A 20,588-nucleotide genomic window follows, 5' to 3' on the forward strand; every position below is an offset into this window, starting at 1 on the left:
TGCTCACTGTCTTCACCCTGACCACTCTGGACTGTCACTTTCTAGAGTAGGTATTTCCCACTATGGCATTTGGGCTCTCTAAGGACACTGATTTTAGTCACATCGTCACCTCAATGTTATGTAGCATAGGTCAGGCAGATAAGGCTGTTTGATGGAACATATAACAGCAGAGTTACAATGGTACAGGCCTGTAATGTCAGCATTTGGAAGCAAGAGGATGGAGAGTTCAAAGCTACCCTGGGCAAAAGAGCAAGACTGTCTCAAAAAAAGACTTAGAAAGCTGAAAGTATGGCTCAGTGGTAGAGCCCCTGCCTAGGATCCCCCAGTGAGGGGCTGGGGGCGTGGCTCAGTGGCAGAGCCCCTGCCTAGGATCCCCCAGTGAGGGGCTGGGGGTGTGACTTGAGGTAGAGCCCATGTGTAGAATTGACCAGGGCGGGGCATTTCCCTTTCAAGGTATGAAACTGAGAGATCCTGAAAGGAAAATAGCCTGCACCTCCACCCCAGCCCCCTTAGCCAGAAGAACAAAACCGAGGTTCAATCCTGGCATTCCACCAACTTGAACAATCTCAAATGTCGGTCAAGCCACAGCTGCCCTCCTACCCACATCCATGCAGTGTCCGAAGAAAAGCAGAAGTGTGGGTTCTTCCTTCTCCAGGTCTCACTTCCTGCTGCCCACAGGCTCTGGCTGGACAGTTCCTGAGGGAGGGTCATGGCTGTCCCAGGGAAAAGAGAAGTGGGAGTGAATTTGAGCCCACTGTCTGTACCCATCTCCCCTTTGTCCTGGCAGAGGTTCCTCTTCCTGTATGTCACTGTGGGTCAGAGAGTAGACTTGCCCCTTCTTGCTATCCACTAACCTGCCCCCTCCTCAGGTTTTATAGGGCCATGTTACTTTGGGAAAGATACTGAACATCTGGGCCTTGGTCTCCCCATCTGTAAAACTGGAAAGAGAAAAAGAATTGAACCCCTAAGTGGGCAGGAGGGATTTATGTGTTTATCTGGGTACAGGCTTAACAAGGGACTTAGCATAGAGTAGGCTCTCAAAAAATATTGACTTTTAGGACTGAGGGATAGTTTAATGGCAGACCATTTGCTCAACATTGATGAGACCTTTGGGTTCATCCCCAGTCGTGCCAAAAAGGGGGCTTAGGTATATGTCTCAGTCAGTACAGTGTTTACCATGCAAGTTTGAGGACCCAAGTTTGAACCCCAGAAGCCACAAAAAAAAACAGCTGAGCATAATAGAACACACATGGAACCCCAGTGCTGGGGCAGAGGGAGATGATGGATCCCTGGAATTAACTGGCTGGCCAGTCTAGCAGATCAGTGAGTCCCAGGTCCGACTCCCAGACCCTGTCTCGAAACACAAGGTGGGGGCCAGCTGGATGGCTCACCAGGTAAAGGTGCTTGCTGCCAAACTGGACAATCTGAATTCAATTCCCAGGACACAATTAATAGAAGAGGAGAACTGACTCATATAAGTTGTCCTATAGCATACACACACTCACACACACAAAAATCACAATAACAACAAACAATAGCAATAACCAGACATAGTAGGACTTGCCTTTAATCTCAGCACTGGGGAGGCAGGGGCAGGTGTGTGTTTAGAGTTGAAGGCCAGATTGGTCTATGTAGCAAGTCCAAGTCAGCCAGGGATACATAATAGCACTGTCTCAGAAAGAAAGAAGTCAGGGAGGGGGACAAGTTGATAATATTGTAAACAAACTAACCTACATATCATTAAACTTTGTCACATAACAAGTAGTCTTCCCTTGTCACTCAATGGTGGGAAAGATACTGGCTTTTCTCTTTTTAATTTTTTTTTCTCCAAGACAGGATCTTACTATGTTGCCCAGTCTGTCCTTGAAGTGGTGATTCTCCTGCTTCACTGAGAGCTGGATTATAGTTGTATGTCACCACATCAGCTGCACAACTGCATTTAATGTTTTATTTGTTTGATTGGTTGGTTGTTTGGTTTTGTCCTTGAGTTGTTGCTTTGAGGTTTTGCTTATGGGTTTTTGTGTGATATCACGGATCCAGAGTATACGCTGTACCACTGAACCACTCCTGCAGTTTGTACACTTAATCTTTTTTTTTGTCTGTTTTTTAAAATTTGTTTATTTATTCATGGAGTACATTGTTGCTGTCTTCACACACACCAGAAGAGGGCATCAGATCCCATTACAGATGGTTGTGAGCCACCATGTGGTTTCTGGGAATCGAACTCAGGACCTCTGGAAGAGCAGTCAGTGCTCTTAACCACTGAGCGGTCTCTCCAGCCCTGTACATTTCATCTTTAAACAACCTTTCAAGGCATCTCTGGTCCTCTAAATGAGGAAACTGAGGCTCAGAAAGCCGACAGGGGTGGAGGAAGTCTTGCCAGAGGTGTCTTTTGCAAGGGTCAAGACAGGGTGTGGCCATACAATTTCTTTGCTTTGCAAATCTGAATGCCCATTGTCCTGTTGTGGAGCTACAACACAGAGAGTTGTTTAAACCCTCTCTCTCTCTCTCTCTCTCTCTCTCTCTCTCTCTCTCTCTCTCTCTCTCTCTCACACACACACACACACACACACACACACACACACACACACACACACTCAGAGACCCACACATCCTTGCAAAGTTGTATAGTCACACTAGGACCACAATCAAGAGTAGTGTAACTGGTAACTGTCCTCTGATCCTCCTATCTTTCCTCAGGCCGTGCTGTCAGATGATGGGGTGGGTATCTGGCTGGGAAAGTCAGATCCTCCAGAAGAGCCCCTCACCTTGCAAGTATCAGTGCCCCCCCACCAGCTTCGGCTGGAAAAGCTCCTTCCTCACACCCCATATCACATCCGGGTATCCTGCACCAGCAGCCAGGGCCCCTCACCTTGGACCCACTGGCTTCCTGTGGAGACCACAGAGGGAGGTAAGAAAGTCTTGGGAGGAAGATACCATTGGGCTTTGCTTTCATTGGTCCCATCCTGAATTCTCCTCTCACCCCTTTACCCCACAATGGCCTTAGTCTCTTTGTCCAGTCCCTAACCCCTGAGCTCTGCCCTTTGGCTTCTCTCCAGATCTCTCCCTGTGCTTCCGCTCATGGAAGGCCTGCACGAGTTGCCCACGCGTGTGTTCTTTGCAACCTGCCCCACTTCCTGGGAACAGGGGAGGGGGTCAGGAAAAGGTGGGGGTACCAGCTTCCCTCTTCCATGTCCTCCAGTGCCCTTGGGTCCCCCTGAGAACGTTAGCGCCATGCGGAATGGGAGCCAGGTCCTCGTGCGTTGGCAGGAGCCAAGGGTGCCCCTGCAAGGCACCCTGTTAGGGTACCGGCTGGCATATCGAGGCCAGGACACCCCCGAGGTGGGTGCTGCTGGCTGGGTTAGGGTGGAATGGTTGTGGGAAGCGGGAGATGGGAAAGAGATGACAAAGTAGACGCAGACAATTATGAAAACCGGGCACTACTATACTGTTGTACCATGTCCGCTGAGGCGCATTCCAGAAATCCTAAATGGGTTCGCGAAGAAGGGGCTGAGGAATGTCTGTCTGTGAGCATTGTAACAGCACCTCAGTGGGCTTGGGTATTGTAACTTTTACAGCATCTTAGGGATGAGGCACTTCCTAATTTATACAGATGTTTTATCTGGGCTAGCTGCACCCCAAGGTGGAGAGAGGGGTGGGAAGTTAGAAGGGGTTAGATGAGGACAAAAAGATGAGAATTCAGTTCTTCAACAAATGCTGAGCTGTGCCTGGTGCCAAGCACTGTTCTGAGAAGCTAAGGATATGGCCAGAGATGAGGCGGAGTCCCTGCCCTGTGCAGCTGACGTTCCAGAGTGCATGGAGCTAGAGATGTGGAGACAAATGTAGAGACGAGGGGAAAGGATGAACAAGAGTTGAGTCTTAGGAGTTCAAGATGTAGGTGTCCCTCCTGATGTCGCCTCTGGACTTCCTAGGTACTTATGGATATAGGGCTAACTCGAGAGGTGACCTTGGAACTGCGGGGGGACAGGCCTGTGGCTAACCTGACTGTGTCTGTGACAGCCTATACCTCGGCTGGGGATGGGCCCTGGAGCCTTCCTGTGCCCCTAGAACCCTGGCGCCCAGGTAACTCTAAAGCCATACCCAGCCCCCTTCAAGCTTCCCTTAGGATGGTCTCTTCCTGGCACCTTTGACTTGTTCCCCATGCCTCTGAGTGCTCCCCCAGCTTAGATTCTGTTGCTACCCTGAGCCTGACACAGAGCCTCCCTCAGCCCGCTCACTTGGCGTCATGTCAGTCTCACCCTCTCTGAGCATGTCTCTCCTCTGTCCTTTCTCCTCACAGGGCAAGGACAGCCACTCCACCATCTGGGTAAGGGCTTTTGCGCCCCCTTTTTCTGCCTTCCCTCAACATGCAGTGAGGGCCTCATCACCACACATGTACCTTTTACACACCGCTGTCATGCATCCCAAACACATCTCTCTGACCCTTCACTTCGTCAGTTAGTGAGGTCCTTGAGGGAGGTGCCTAGAATGGCCCAGTGAGTGTGGTATGGGAGAGTGGATAGATATACAGACACATGGGTATGTAAGGAGTGAATTAACATACACTGTGTGGGTGGGTGAACGAATGAATGGAAAGATTAAAGGAGGGATGCATGAGTGGATAAGTATATGGAGACTGGGTTGACAGACACTTGGATGGATAGACGCATGTGTGGGAAAAGAATACTGAAGGATAGATAGCCAGGCATAGTGGTATGTGCATTGGATCCCAGCACTTAGGAGATAGGGGCAGGTGAATCTCTCTAAGTTTGAGGCCAGCTTGGGCTATGTAGTGAGTTCCAGGACAGCCACATAGTAAGACCCTGTCTCAAAAAAAATTTTTTTGAAGGATAGGTAGATGTATAAATGGATGGATGCATGGGCAGGCATATGGAGAGTGAATGGTTATACATACAGATGAATTCATATAGAGATAGGCCAATGGATAGATGGAATGTATAAGGGATGAATAGGCAGATCAATGAGAGGAAGGGAGAGGGAGGAGGAGGGAAGGATGGAAGAAAGGAAGAAAAGGGAAGAGAAGGAAGGAGAGAGATTCTCTTTTTCAAATATTTCTTCAGCAATTCTCAAACCTTCTTCCACTTCCATGGCACCCTCCTAACGCTGCAGAGCCACCACTTAGAACCCAGCTCACTGCTTTCAGTGCTCTTCACATGCCTCCTCCTTCTACGTCCTCAGCCCTCCTCTCATGCCCCGAGACAGCCCTTCCTTCCTCACACATGCCCAGCACATGCTCCACTCTCATGCATACACAGACACACAGATGCCTAGACAGACACACACAGACACTGACAGACAGACACACACAGATACACATACACAGAGAGACACAGACACATGCCTATACAGACACATACATAGATCACACACACACACATGCCTAGATAGACACATACACACAGACACACGCAGACACGTACACATGCCTAGACACATACACAGAGACACACAGACACATGCCTAGACAGACACACACAGAGACACACACAAACACATACAGACACACACAGACACATGCACACACCTACCTCTTTGTACTCTTAGCACACTCACATGACCAACCATAGTCCGGTCCCTCCTTTCTCTACACCTGTCCTCTTTCCTATACTTTCCCGTGCCCTTCCTGTGCGCCTCACTTGCCAGCTCACGCTTAGTTCACGTATGTTGCATGTTCACTGCACACTTGTCTCATGCTCAACCACATCCTGAAAGATCACTGCTGACAGCCTGCATGGTTGATGCACACTTGCAACCCCAGCACATGGGAAGGCTATGGAGGCAGAAGAATTAGTTCAAGCCACCCTGAGCTGCAAAAAACCTTGACTCTAAAAAGAAAGAGGAGCGGGGAGGGAGGCTGGAGATGTAGCTCAGCTGGTAGAGAGTGCTTGCCTGGCATGCAGGAGGCCCTGGTCCAGCACTCCATAAGCCAGTCACAATGATGCATCCCTGTAATCCGAGCACTCAGGAGGTGGAAACAGGAGGATCAGAAGTTCAAGACATCTTTGGCTGCATACTAAGTCTGAGACTAGCCTGGGGTTTATTTGACCCTCCCTAAAACAAAACAAAACAAAACAAAACAAAACAAAACAAAACAAAACAAAACAAAACAAAACTGGACATTTCGCCTTTGTGTTGTGCCCAAGCTCCTCCAATGGCCACCCCATTCTTTGTCCTCATGCTTGCGCGTGCGTGCACACAAACACTTCCCTTATGCACGTGTGTTTGTCCTCGCCTCCTGAGCACTCCTAAAAGATATTCCTTAGTTTGTTGTTCCTCAGCCTTGTGCTCCATGCATGTGCTCCATGCACATGCACTATGTGAATTCTCTCCCTCCCTCACTGGTCTTCCCACACCCAGGTCACTTCTCTGCACAGTTATCCTGCCACTGTCTCCCCTGCACCATTACTAGCTCTCTCCCACACTCATCCCCTCCCTGTATGTTCCCTATATACACACACCTCACCTTCCCTTTCCACCCAGGTCACACTTCTGTCTCCCTTCCATGTCACTCCCACTTGGGCCCCAGGGAACTGGATCCAGGGGGCTTAGCTGTGTGATCTGTCCCCCATACCCTCTGACAGTGAGTGAACCCCCACCTCGCGCCTTCTCGTGGCCTTGGTGGTATGTACTGCTGGGAGCACTTGTGGCTGCCGCCTGCGTCCTCATCTTGGCCCTGTTCCTTGTCCATCGGAGGAAGAAGGAGACTCGATATGGGTGAGTTAGAACTCATCAGGGAAGCTGAAGTCATGGAAGACCAATGAGGAGGTTGTGCCTGTGTGAGTGTGTATGTGAGAGACAGACAGAGAAAGAGAGAGACAGAGAGAGACAGAGAGAGAGACAGAGAGAAAGAGAGAGACAGAGAGAGACAGAGAGAGAGAGAGAGAGAGACAGAGAGAGAGGTCTGAATGGGGATGAGGAGACCTGAAGAGATGATGGAAGGCAGCGAGTGCTAATTCCAGATGTGCTCAGCACCAGATGTGCTCAGCATGCACTGAAGGGGAGAGCCAGCTGCACAGCTTGGGAATGCACTGGTGCTTGCTTCAATGCCCACTAGAAGGACAGGGTTCCACGTGGTTCTGTTCATCCCTCACCTTCTCCCTTCAACCCCTAGGGAGGTGTTTGCGCCAACCGTGGAAAGAGGTGAACTGGTAGTCAGGTACCGCGCCCGGAAGTCCTACAGTCGCCGGACCACTGAAGCCACCTGTAAGTGAATTCCAAATGGAGAAGTGGGCCCCTGTAGCCGATTCTGAGCTTCTGCAGATGCACGAGCCAACAGTTCCTGAAGGTCTGCAGAACACAAGGATGTTAGAGCCTCAGGCTCTAGGCACTGTGAGGCTTGGACCACACACAGCTTTAGAACAGTAGACGATAGGGTGCTGTGCATTCTCAGCACTGAGGACAAAAAAACAGCTTCAAGAAGAAAGGGTTAATTTTGGCTCCGTGTTTGAGGGCAGGACTAGTCCAGCCTGATGAAGAAAGGCTCTGTTAGGTGGCTGGTCAATTCCTGTGTGCAGTCAGGAAGCCCAGGGAGACAAATGCCTGGCTCAGCTTGCTTTCTCCTTTCTGTTCAGTCCAGAACCCGAGGCCACGAAATGCTGCAGACCACAGTTAAGGTGGGCCTTCCCACCTTAGTGTCTAATTCAGAAACTCCCTCCAAGACATGCGCAGAGGCCTGTTGCCTATGCAATTCTAGATATTGTCAGGTTGACATTAAACCACAACCAATAAGGATTTGGGGTTTTGTTTGTTTGTTTGTTTTGAGATCAAGCCCAGGCTGGACTGCCTTCTCTTGCCTCCATCTTCCACTAGCAGGAACTATAGACGAAGCTAGCTACAAACTTGCAACCTTTCTGCCTCCACTTCCTGGGTGCTGGCCAGGACAATTTGAATCCCAGACACACTAAATCTTCAGAACACCAAATCTAAGAGCCAGAACATCTTGGGATAATGTTTAATGATGATGCCGATGAAGAAGATGATGATGGATATTGTTAGGCAATTATGATGACAATGACAATGGTGTGACAGTCCCTACACACACACACACACACACCACGAGCACTGTTCTAAGCATTCTATACACATCTACTCATTCAATCCTCACAACCCAAAGGCATGAGCTGTGTTATCACCCTGCCTTCAGAGATGAGGGAGCTGTAGCAGAGAGTAACTAAGTAACCTGCTTAATGCCACACAGGCTGTGAGGTTATGGATACGGGAGATTTAAACCCAGCCAGCTTTCCTATGAATTCATGTTTGTCTGCTTTCATTTTCTTTTTTGCGATAGAGTTTCAGGCTACCCTTAAACTTTCTATGTAACCAGGGTTCTCTTGAAGTTGTGATCCTACCTCCAGCAACTTGCTCTGAAGCTCTCTCTCCCCTCCTGTCTGTCTGAAACTGTCTCTCCCTCACTCCATCTTTCCCTCCCTCCCTCTCCCTTCTTGGGGCTACAACACAGGGCCTTACATATGCAAGACAAGCAGGCTACCATTGAGTCATACACTCAGCCCTTGGTTCCTTAAGACGTTGCCTCACTAGGGAGCTCAGACTTCCCTTGAACTCTCTATCCTCTTGCTTCAGAGTCCCATGTCCTGGGATTACTTGAATGTGCCACCATATACAACCTGAAGTCAATACTCCTAATGGCCACACTCAGAAGTGGCCTCTTGAAATTATAGAACATTAGAAACAACTGAAATCTAGATTCAATCTTGGTCTGGAAAACAGTATGCTCAGGGCTCTAGGCTCTCAGTTTTGAAAGTCATAGGGTCTTAGAACTGTAGATCCATAAGACGATAGAGTCACAGAAGGCCCCAGCTGAGGTCATCCTCCAAGGCCACCACCATGAAAGCCCCTCAGTTTTCCAGCTGGAATCCAGAGAGCAAAAGGACAGATCTAAGTCTAGATCTAGCACACAGCCCAAACTGCCAGTGTCCCACGGGATGCTGGGAAGGGCTGGGAAAGACATTTACTTAAGAAGAGAAGGAAACAGTAGTTGGATGACCACAGTGATTTGTTGAAGTGATACAAAGCCACAATTCTCGCAGCATGAGCCTGGTCCCAAGAGGTTCTGGAGAGCTGGGCTGGACATCCATGAGGTCAAAATGATTTTCACAGTGGTACCAAGATGCTGCTTGCTCTTTTGCACCCCCATTCTTTATAAACTTTCAAGGGACTGTCCCTCAGGCTCCCTGATCTGTGAAGACATTAACACTCTGTGGTTGAGAGAACATATGCCTGTATGTCACTGGATTTTTAAAAACCATTGTCAGGAGCTAGAGAGATAGATGGCTCAGTGGTTAAAAGCATTTGCTGTTTTCTCAGAGGACCTGTGTTCAATTCCCATCACCCACATGGTGACTCACAGCCTTCAATAACGCCTGTGCCGTGGTATCTGATGTCATCTTCTGGCCTCCATGGGTACTGCATATACATGGTGCACAGCTATACATGCAGGCAAAAACCCATACATACATATATACATATAAACACAGATTTAAAAATAAAACAAACTGCTATCTTAAACTGGGCGGGGGTGGCAGATCATGGCAGGCTAAAGCAGGAAGACTGAAAGTTTGAGACTGGCCTGGGCTAGATTGAGTTCAGGCCAGCCTGTGTAACTTAGTGAGACTGTTTCAAAAGAAGAGTAAAAGAGGTCTGGGGATATAGCCCAATGCTCAGTGATAGAACACTTGTCTGGAATCCTCCAGTGAGGGGCTGGGTGTGGCTCAGTGGTAGAGCCCCTGCCTAGAGTCCCCCAGTGAAGGGCTGGGGTCGTGGCTCAGTGGTAGAGCCCTGTCTAGAATCCCTCAATGAGGGGCTGGGAATATGGCTAGGTTAGGCTGCATATTAAGACTGTTTTTAAAAAAAACTAAATTGAATACAGTGACTTCTGCAGTACCTAATAATTTTCTTATAGGAAGATTATGGATTTGTTTTGGTGGTGGTAGTAGCTTTTGGTGAGACAGGATCTCAGTATGTAGCCCTCACACCCACCTCAAATACATTAAGTAGACCAGCCTTGTCTTAAATTCACAGAGATATATATGCCTGCCTCTGCTTACCGAATGCTAAAGATACATATTTTGAGACTAGCCCCCTTATGTAGCCCACACTGGCCTCAAGCTCCCAGCAATCTGCCTGCTTTTCCTCCCTAGGGGATGATTAGAGGAATGTGATACTATGCCCACCTTTCTTATTTTGTAATCACATAATTATAATATTTATGGGGTACAGATTCTGAAATACAGGGGGATAATTAGATACTTGTATATAATGTGCAAGTATCAAGTCTGGGTGATTAGCTAATTAGACTTTCTATCTCTTGAAAGACCATTTCTTTGTGCTGGTAAACTTCAGACTCTGAAGAACTATGTTTAGTAGAGGGCACTGACCAGTTAGAGTACCCACTACAGTGAGACTGGGGCCAGATTTTAACCTAGTAGTTGCTTCTATGGAGCCGATTGGGAGGCTACAGGGACTGGGATGGGTTGAGTGCTCTGGACACAGTTCAGTGACTCATCAGTGGGTCTGTCCTTCTTGGTTCACATTACCTGATCATCAACCCTGCCACACGGCTCCATCTGCCTCATCTCAGTGAACAGTCTCGGTATCAGTGAAGAGCTGAAGGAGAAACTACGAGACGTCATGGTAGATCGGCATAAGGTGGCCCTGGGGAAGACCCTGGGAGAAGGTGAGTCCCTCCAGCACATGTCCACACATGTGCACAGGCACACACACAGGCACATGTACACATACAGGCGCATAACCCACCAAAATGCCAAGATTCCTCTCTCCCCAGTTCTCAGCCAACTGCAGGCAACACTGCCCCTTCTGAGATGTCTTTCTTCTTCCTGCCCCAGGAGAATTTGGCGCTGTGATGGAGGGCCAGCTCAATCAGGATGACTCCATCCTCAAGGTCGCTGTGAAGACCATGAAAAGTGAGTATGTGGTCGTGTGCAAGCACACGTACAGCAGCCCCGGTCCCTAACCCAAGCCTCTTCCCTATGCTCTGGAAAGTACCAGTGTTCCCAGCAAGAAAATGGAGCCTGTGCCAGATACTCAAATAGAAGGAGTTGAATTTAGGGACATTGCCATCACATTGAATGAAGGTTGGGGTAGCATAATAATAACTGAAACATCAAGACAAACAGATTAGCAACAACAGGAAGTCACTTCCACCTCTAGGCTGAAGGGCAAAGGGAGGAAGTTGTAGGCAGAGCCCATAGCCAGCAAGGAGCTGAGAACACAGAATCAAGGGCTTTCCAAGGGAGAGTTAGAAACCTGGCAAACAGCTGGGCGGTGGTGGTACACACCTTTAATCCCAGCACTTGGGAGGCAGAGGCAGGCGGATTTCTGAGTTCTAGGCCAACCTGGTCTACAAAGTGAGTTCCAGGACAGCCAGGGATATACAGAAAAACCCTGTCTCAAAACAAAACAAAACAAAACAAAACAAAACAAAAAAACAAAAAAGAAAAAGAAAAAAAGAAACCTGGTGAACATGTAACAGTTCCAAGGCAATGGAAGTGGAAAGAGGGTGAGATATCCTGGCTTCTCTTTCACCAATGTCTGCCACTGATAGCCGCTAGCAGGAAAGGGAACTTGGAAATGACTTTTCGAAGGAGGGCAGGACAGAATGAGGCACAGCCAGCCACTCGCATTATCAGCTCTGACTTTACCTCTTCAAGCCTTCCTTTCTTCCTTGGGAAAAAACATTCATGATGTCGCTATTTCTTAGGACTATTATAAAACAAAGCACTAAGTGCCAGTGGTGGCATGTAATGCATACTGATAATGTATTGCAACTATCTCATCAGAGAGGGTAAAGGCCAGTCAGTAGTTAAACAGCATATGGAATCAAGGAGAAGTCCTTTCCTACAGGAAGGAAAGCCTATCGGGGTTAGGCTAGGGCTGGAGGGCAGAGAGCAATGATGTGTGAATTTTGAGTTTTGGGGCTTGAGCTACGGAGCCGTCAATGCATTTGCATGTTCATTACTAAGCATCTTCTGTGTACTAGATTAAGCTGCTGTGTGTTTGTGTGTGTGTGTGTGTGTGTGTGTGTGTGTGTGTGTGTGTGTGCGCGTGCGCGCGCGCGCGCGCGCGCGCGCGCACATGTGTATGTGTGTGTGGGCATGCGCACATGTGTGTTTGTGCCTGTGAGTGGGGGTGGGGTGTCGAAAGTTGGTTCTGGAGACTCCAGAGCCTTGCACGTGTCAGACAAATACCCTCCCTCTGAGCTACTTTACTGCTTTTTTTTTTTCATTTTAAGACATCTCATAATGTGTGTAAAACTGGCTTCCAACTCATAAACTTCCTTGTTTCAAAACAAAACAAAACAAAACCAAGTGGCTCAGTGGTGGAGCCCCTGCCTAGAATCCCCCAGGGAGGGGCTGGGGGCCTGGCTTGGTAGTAGAATGCTTGGTTAGAATTTGCCATGGAGGAACTGAGAACACAGCTCACCAATAGAGCTCTTGTCTAAACTCTCCCAGTGAGGGGACTGCATTGCATTTGTAAGACCAGTGTAGGGCTTCTCTAGAAAGCCTTCCCAAGCATCTCCTTGCTGGCCTTCATAAACAAGCAGACAAGCTAGTACCATGTGTACTATACTTATTGAGGATAAAATAACTATGTAAGTAAAACAGTGCGTATGACATCTTAAGATCCAGTAATAACATTTGATGAATTTGGATGATGATGGTGGTGGTGGTGGTGGTGGTGGTGATGGTGGTGGTGGTGGTGGTGAAGAATGGCAGGAGACTGGAGGAGGGAAGAAGAAATCCTCTCCCTCCTCCTTCCTCCCTCCCTTTTCCACCCTTGTTATTCACCTCCCTTTCTCCCCTAAGTTGCCATCTGCACAAGATCAGAGCTGGAGGATTTCCTGAGTGAAGCTGTCTGCATGAAGGAATTTGACCACCCCAACGTCATGAGGCTCATTGGTGAGGGAGGGGCATGTTCTCCCAGGCCCAGCCCAGAGCCCAGAAAGATCAGACTTCCTGGCTCCCTACCCGCTTCTCCTTCAGGATCAGCAAGCTCCTCTTCTTTTGCTCCCTCAACTTGGAATGCGACCCCTGACCTGTTCCCAGAAATAGCTGAGGGTCCCCAGGAGGGCTCCGGAAACATCCCTGGGAAATGGCCTCTCTGAAGTTTCATCCTTACCATCTACCTCCCAAATAATATGGAGATTAGATTTGAGGGGGTGGGAAAGGGGGAGGCTGAGTCTGTCTGGGAGAGAGTTGGGTTCCCCTCTTCTGCCTTGCCAGAATAACTGATCTTCCTGGGGTGGGGGGCTCAGGCGTCTGTTTCCAGGGCTCTGACCGAGAGGGTTTCCCAGAACCTGTGGTCATCTTGCCTTTCATGAAACATGGAGACCTACACAGTTTCCTCCTGTACTCCCGGCTCGGGGACCAGCCAGTGGTGAGAGGCATCTACTCTTCCGGTCCATGAGTATTCAGTGAACACTTAGCAGCTGCGCAGGCGCCGAGAAGGAAGGCCACGGCTGACCTCTAGCTGGCCCTCGAGGGGCCTGTATTGCAGGGGTGGACAAGGCAATAAATAAGTTAACAGGAATAAGCAAGAGCAGTGAGTGCTATGAAGGAAGTGCAGAAGGAGAGAACAATAAAGTGGCCTTGGAATTAATTGGGGTGGAGGGAAGGCCTGACTGAAAGGGTGACCTTGAAGGAGACTAAGGAGATACTTTGAGATGCAAGCAGGAAACAAATTCCTAACCAAGGCTTAGCATGGACCAGGGTCTGAAACCCAGGAAGGGGGTCCCTGGCTCAGATGGGTATCTAAGGCTAGAGAAATAGCCCAAATCAGAGAGGAGTAGGTTTTCTAGGACCCTGTAGCTATAGAAAAGGGTTGATGTTCTCAAAGCCATGAAAACCAGAGTAGATCCAGACACACACAGGGAGGGAAGGAGGCCCTTGTTTGACTCTGACCACTTCTCCTGGCCTTGGCCCTCCAGTTCCTGCCCACTCAGATGCTAGTGAAGTTCATGGCCGACATTGCCAGTGGTATGGAGTACCTGAGTACCAAGAGATTCATACACCGGGACCTGGCTGCCAGAAACTGCATGTGAGTGGCAAGCCCTCTGGAAGCCCCTCCTTCTGCAAGAAGCTTCTTCCCCACCCCCCACCCCACCCCCAGGATGAAAGGGAAAGGAGCCTTTGGGAGGGTTGGACCTCCAGACAAGGTTAGAAAGGTGTGGCAGTCGCCATTTTGTGACTGTGACAAAATACCCGAGGGAAACAAGTGGAGAGGAAAGATTGATTTGAGCTCAGGGTTTTAGAGATTCCAGACCACGGGTCACGTGGCACCATCGCGGTGAACTCCTGGGAAGGTGTGGCGTCATGACTGAGATAGAGCGGAGTGGTGTATCACTGCTTACCTCGGGGGGGAGCAGGAAAGCAGAGAGAGACATTTACCCATCAGAGGAACCTTCCCAGTGCCCACTTCCTGCAGCGAGACCCCCATCTCCTTGTACTGACCGCTCTGCTGTGAGCTCATCAAGGGAGAGCATCACCCGCTGGGGATTAAGCCTTCAGGGGACTGTTCCCCTCTGTGAGGTGACACTTTATATCCAAAGCACCAGAGAAGGCCAGCAAGGAGATGCTTGGGAAGGCTTTCTAGAGAAGCCCTACACTGGGGTCTTTATTGTTGTTTATTTGGGTGTAGCCTGGGCTGTCCTGAATCTTGCGAATGTAGACCAAGCTGGCCTTGAACTCACAGAGATACTCCTGTCTCTGCCTCCCGAGTGCTAGGGTAAAGATGTGTGCAGCCACACCTGACCTTTCTTGGACTTTTTAAAAGATATAGGTACTGTCTATATGGATGCACTTGTGTAGTTATTGTCTCTGCCCTTCCTGGTCTACACACACACATTGTGTAAGGTTTTGTTTGGTTTCTTTGTTGGTTTTTTTTATTTTCCTCCTTTGTTTGTTTTGTCTGGTTTGGCTTGATTTTTTTTAAAAGATTTATTTTTTATTTTATATGCATGGATGTTTTGACTACATGTCTGCATTATGTGTGAGCAGTGCCAAGGAGGCCAAAAGAGGGCACCAGAGTTAAAGACAGTTGTGAGCTGCTGTGTGGGTGCTGGGAATCAAGCCCGGGTTCTCTGCAAGAACAAGTGCAATTAGCTACCGAGCCATCTCTGCAGCCTCCAAAGTTTGATTTTTTTTTTTTTTTTGAGACAGGATCTCACCTAGCCAGGATGGCATTGAACTTACTATATAGTGAAAGATGACCTTCAACTCAACTCTTCTTTCTCTGCCTCTCAGGGGCTGGTATTATAGGTACACACCATCATTCCTGGCTGTTTGTTTGTTTGTTTGTTTGTTTCCAAGTTCATGTCCCAGAACCCACAGCATCCGTTCACATCGGTTCACATCGGTTCACATCGGCCTCCTGTTACTCCAGCCCCAAGGAGATTCTACACTTCGGACCTCCATGGGTACCCACACTCGAATGCACATACCCACAGGCAGGCACACACCTAAACATAATTAAAACAATAAACATTTTTTTTAAATCCAAGAAAACAGAACAGGAACTCTGGAGTTTCGGAAAGATCTCAAGACTGATTAAAAAGCCAAAGCTGAGAAAGCTTTTGGAAGCCCTTTTGTCCAGACTCATTGTAGCAGGAACCAGAAGTAAAGCGTTTCCCTCTGGGACCGGAGTAAGGGTTTAGGAGTCAGAGCTCCACCCTCAGCAGGACTATGGGGTCAGGCAGGAGGTGGAGGCGCATCTGAGACCCAGCAGGCTTCCTGGTAGAGCTGAGCCATGTCCTGACCTTACTGTTTTTCCCAATCTGGGCAGGCTGAATGAGAACATGTCCGTGTGTGTGGCAGACTTCGGGCTCTCCAAGAAGATCTACAACGGGGATTACTACCGCCAAGGGCGCATTGCCAAGATGCCAGTCAAGTGGATTGCTATTGAGAGTCTGGCAGATCGGGTCTACACCAGCAAGAGCGATGTGGTATGTGTGCCCTGGCCAGGAGCAAGTAATCATGCCAGCATGGGTGACAAGGCCTGAGAAGCTGAAGGGCTCACAGGGACCTGTGGGCATCCTTGCAAAGTTGTCTGTGAGGCCAGGACATGTTTGGAGAACGTATGAATAATATGTGTACAGGGCTAGGACACATGCGTGGTAACAGTATGGGTACTCAGGAAGCAGTGGTGACCAAGTATGCCATAGGATGTGTACAACAATGTGGGCATGAAGGGTGACATGTGACATCATGCAAATGTGTACACAGGTGTGCATATCTCTGCATCCTACAAAGTCAGGTACCGGGTGTGTGTGTGTGTGTGTGTGTATACCTGTCAAAATCTTCCTGTGCATACTGTGATACACCCATAGATGCCGCTGTCAACAAATGTCCACGTAAGTGTTGAGTGCTTGTCTTAACTCATGTTGGAGGTGTCTTTGTGTAGGAGAGATCCTCTCACCCCGCTTCCTCTACTCCAACAGTGGTCCTTCGGTGTGACAATGTGGGAGATCGCCACCCGAGGCCAAACTCCCTATCCAGGGGTGGAGAACAGTGAGATTTACGACTACCTGCGTCAAGGAAATCGTCTGAAACAGCCTGTGGACTGTCTGGACGGCCTGTGAGGACCTTTAAAACTCCCCTTAACCCCACCTCAGAATTTAATCCAACCTTCAATTACACACACAGAGCCCCCAACAACATCTCAAGTTCTGACTAAATGTGCATGGAACCCCTCAGAATATTAAGAAACCCATTTGCCCCTCACCAGTGCTCTGAGAATGCCAGTAGGGTGGGAGATTGCTAAAGGAACCTTTTTCCTCTCTGTTGGCTGTGTGGAAGGCAAGCTGGGTCAACCCCTTCCCACCTCAGCCAGGTGGTCTTAAGCAATGATCAACTGCATACAACCTTCCTGGGTAGCCCTGGCCTTGGGACCCCTACCTCCCACAGTCCCTTACCTCCCATGCGCCTCAACACCCAGGGTCCTGTGCAGAAACCCCCACTCTGCTTCATTGACCTTCTCCAGACTCTTAGATCTCTGAGTTGCTAGCGGGGAAACCTCTGTGGCATCACAGAGTGTAGAGAAAGGCGTGATTTTTAGCCCATACTTTAAGGTTAAGAAGAGGATGTTGCTTGGGTCAGGTGGGGGGATTCAGATTCCCCACGATTCCTTTGGGCACTCCTAGAGGATGAGATTAATAGCTAATCTTTTACTGAACTTACTGGAAGGCAGTGATACAGTGTTCCACTTGTATTGACTCATTTGATCCCAACCACAGCCACCGTTAGTAGACAGGCACCATGGTTATCCCCATTTTTGCCAATGAGAAAATTGAAGTCTTCAGGAAGGGCATATTATTTGCTGCTGTATGAGCTTCTACATTCCAAAACCTAATAATTTAAACCCAACCTTTGTTTCATGGTGTCTGAAGATCAGCCTGAGAGTAGCCTAGTAGGGTGGTTCTGCTGCAGGTCTGTCACAAGGTTATCAAGGCAGCAGCTGGGGATGCATGTGAATGCTGAGGCTGGAAAGCTGACTTCAAAGTGGCAAGCTCATTCTGGGGATGATGGCACCCACCTTTATTCCCAGCATCCGGGAGGCAGAGGCAGAGGCAGAGGCAGAGGCAGAGGCAGAGGCAGAGGCAGAGGCAGGCAGATCTCTTGAGTTTGAGATCAAGCTCATCTACAGAGCAAGTTCCAGGACAGCCAGGGCTATATGAAGACATAAACAAATAAACAAATGAGACCTCTTCATACAGTGACTTGAGCTTCCTTACAAGATGATCCGAGAGAATGTGCAAGAGGTAGCTGCACTGCCTTTTATGACCTAGTCTTACAAGTCACACGTGTGCCATGTTTTCTGCTAAGCCAGAAGCAAATCCCTACACTCATGGTGGGGACTTAGTCTCAGCTTTTGAATGGTGGAGTGTCAGAGAATGTAAGGACATAGGAAAATCATATGACTTCTAGTTCATTCCATAGGTGTGCCTCGCCCCCTCCCCAATGTGCTTGGTAAACAGCAGCAAGGCCAGGCCTTGGTACAAGAGTCTGTTCTGTGTGACCACACTGGGAAGCTCTGCCCTAGCAAACTCGCATTAAAAACCACCCAAGACTCAGAGAGGTTTTCTATGATCCTTCCTAGTTCCTGAGCTGCTTTCTGGCCCACCTCAGAAACTTTGCAGTTCTCAAATCCCTGTAGACATCCCTAAGTTGCTGAGGCTCTCTCTAGTTCCCAGGTTCTCATTCTCACCTGAATGCCCTAAATGCTCCCCTTAACCTCTAGTATGCTCCCCTCTGAGCCCCTGCTCAGTCTGCCCCCTTTGCTTTCCCTCATTAGGTATGCCCTGATGTCTCGGTGCTGGGAACTGAACCCTCGAGACCGGCCAAGTTTTGCAGAGCTCCGGGAAGACTTGGAGAACACACTGAAGGCTCTGCCCCCTGCTCAGGAGCCGGATGAAATCCTCTATGTCAACATGGATGAGGGCGGAAGCCACCTTGAACCCCGTGGGGCTGCTGGAGGAGCTGACCCCCCAACCCAACCTGATCCTAAGGATTCCTGTAGCTGTCTCACTGCAGCTGACGTCCACTCAGCTGGACGCTATGTCCTTTGTCCTTCTACAGCCCCAGGACCCACTCTGTCTGCTGACAGAGGCTGCCCAGCACCTCCAGGGCAGGAGGACGGAGCCTGAGACAATCTTCCGCCTGGGACATCCTCTCAGGACCCAAGCTAGGCACTGCCACTGGGGGAAAGCTCACCCCCACTCCGTCACTCCAGGCCTTCTCCCTAGCTGCAGAATGGCCTTCCCTCCCTTCTCAGATGCAGCCCATGCCTTATGCACCCTATCCATAACAGTCTCAAGGGATCGTCTCACATCTTCCATCCCAGCGTTCTAGATTTTAAGGTTTGAGTTTAGAGTTCAAAGTTCTCAAAAATGATGAGTCTTTGAACCGAGATGCTTGTTTCTAGGTCTGCAGCGCTGTTGCTATAGACAGGCCCACTGCTCGAAGGCTCTGAGATTCTATGGCTCTAGATTTTTCTGGTTCTATAATTCTTGGCAATGCTTCCATGGTTTTAGGTTGCACGACTCTGAGATTCCAGGACCTAAGGCTTAATGGTTCTAGACTTTATTTTTCTGGAGCCAGGGGTCCTGTCAGTGGAAGAGTGTAGATTTTTAAATTCTAAAGATTCTAGGCATGGAGGTTCTAAGGCATACTGTTTTTCCAGTTTAACAGTTTAAGGCTCATGTTGGAATACTCCAGATCATAATGTTTCAAACTTTTATTTTTTTAATTTCTAAGACCCCAGTGATGGTCAAACACAGATTCTGAAGCCTTATGACCATAGATTCTTTTATATAAAAATCCTGTATCTCAAGGAAATATGATTCTAGACTCTGAAATTCAAAAGCTTTAAGAGTCTCCAGCGGAGTTTCTAAGCTATGATGTGATGATAATCTAAAATTTAGTCCAAGGTTCTAGATTCTTTTTTTTTTTTTTTTTTTTTTTTTTGGTTTTTCGAGACAGGGTTTCTCTGTGTAGCCCTGGCTGTCCTGGAGCTCACTTTGTAGACCAGGCTGGCCTCGAACTCAGAAATCCGCCTGCCTCTGCCTCCCGAGTGCTGGGATTAAAGGCGTGCGCCACCACGCCCGGCTCAGGTTCTAGATTCTTAAGCTTGCACATCATATGTTCCCAAGATTCCAGATTATTAAACTCTAAAACTCTAACGTTGGCCTGATCTTCATCTCAGGCCCTGTAAGATGCTGTGGGTCCAAGTCATGGGTCCTCAGCATCCAAGTCATAAGAGGCTCCAGTTTACTAGGACTAACGAGACACCAAAGTTCTAACCATTTCTAATGCTGGACACCTCTAGGTTCTATGCTGCTTTTTGCCTTTCTAGCACATAATTAAATGTCCAAAAATACATATGTCTAAAAATCTCAAATCTCTAAGCACTATGGATCCAATGTTTTGAGTGTCTAAGATTCTAAAGGTCCACAAGTCTAGAGTATTAGGTACGACTCCAAGGATGGACGCTTGTAGCCATCCTAAGCCCTTTCCCTCCTTAAGCACCTACACTTCCTCCTCTCCTTGTGTGGGGTATACCCCACCTTAAGCCTGTGCGATGCACTGGGAATGCCTGCTTTCCTCCAAGGGATGGGTCATCTCCCCTCATTTGGGGCCATGTTGCCCCTTGAGCCAGTCCCCTATTCCTGTTCTGAAGTGTGGACTCTGGTGCCTCCAGAGAGGCTCAGATCACATAAAACTTTTGTCAGTCACTATTCTGTCTCTTGTGTCCATTCAACTGTGCTACGTCCCCTCCCCCAAGAGATTCGGTTTCCCCACTGTGAAAAGAAAGGCTCCTGTAATCCCAACACCTGAGGGGCAAGAGGATGGAAAGTTAGTTGCAGGCCATTGTGGCTTACATAGAGGGACCCTGACCTCAATAAAAAGAATAAGAAGAGTTTGAGGGACACATGGGAATGTTTTCATTAGTGATAGTAGACATGAACCATGCACATAGACAAATATATACAACCAAGGAAAGTCAGACTCTAAGAAGCCCTGAGGAATACTCCCTCC

The 20,588-nt window shown here is 48.6% G+C and overlaps 1 protein-coding gene across 2 annotated transcripts in view; it reads left to right on the forward strand.

The window, feature by feature from the left end:
* The window catches only part of Axl (AXL receptor tyrosine kinase), a 30,959-nt gene extending 10,674 nt beyond the window's left edge, over positions 1-20,285 (forward strand). Inside the window, exons 7-20 of one of the 2 annotated variants that reach the window (XM_021168625.3) lie at positions 2,701-2,911; positions 3,203-3,342; positions 3,933-4,083; positions 4,301-4,327; positions 6,603-6,735; positions 7,133-7,224; positions 10,619-10,714; positions 10,884-10,961; positions 12,864-12,956; positions 13,313-13,434; positions 13,985-14,094; positions 15,838-15,997; positions 16,493-16,629; positions 18,346-20,285. In XM_021168625.3, the coding sequence (XP_021024284.1) occupies positions 2,701-2,911; positions 3,203-3,342; positions 3,933-4,083; positions 4,301-4,327; positions 6,603-6,735; positions 7,133-7,224; positions 10,619-10,714; positions 10,884-10,961; positions 12,864-12,956; positions 13,313-13,434; positions 13,985-14,094; positions 15,838-15,997; positions 16,493-16,629; positions 18,346-18,697 (1,902 nt within the window). In that variant the 3' untranslated portion in view covers positions 18,698-20,285. The remainder of the gene's footprint in view (positions 1-2,700; positions 2,912-3,202; positions 3,343-3,932; positions 4,084-4,300; positions 4,328-6,602; positions 6,736-7,132; positions 7,225-10,618; positions 10,715-10,883; positions 10,962-12,863; positions 12,957-13,312; positions 13,435-13,984; positions 14,095-15,837; positions 15,998-16,492; positions 16,630-18,345) is intronic. The other variant, XM_029479961.2, reaches the window with a different exon arrangement.
* The last annotated feature ends 303 nt before the right edge of the window (positions 20,286-20,588 follow it).

This window comes from Mus caroli, unplaced genomic scaffold (genome assembly GCF_978045245.1).
Source record: "Mus caroli unplaced genomic scaffold, Mus_caroli_1 scaffold_8, whole genome shotgun sequence".
In the NCBI taxonomy this organism is placed as follows: domain Eukaryota; kingdom Metazoa; phylum Chordata; class Mammalia; order Rodentia; family Muridae; genus Mus; species Mus caroli.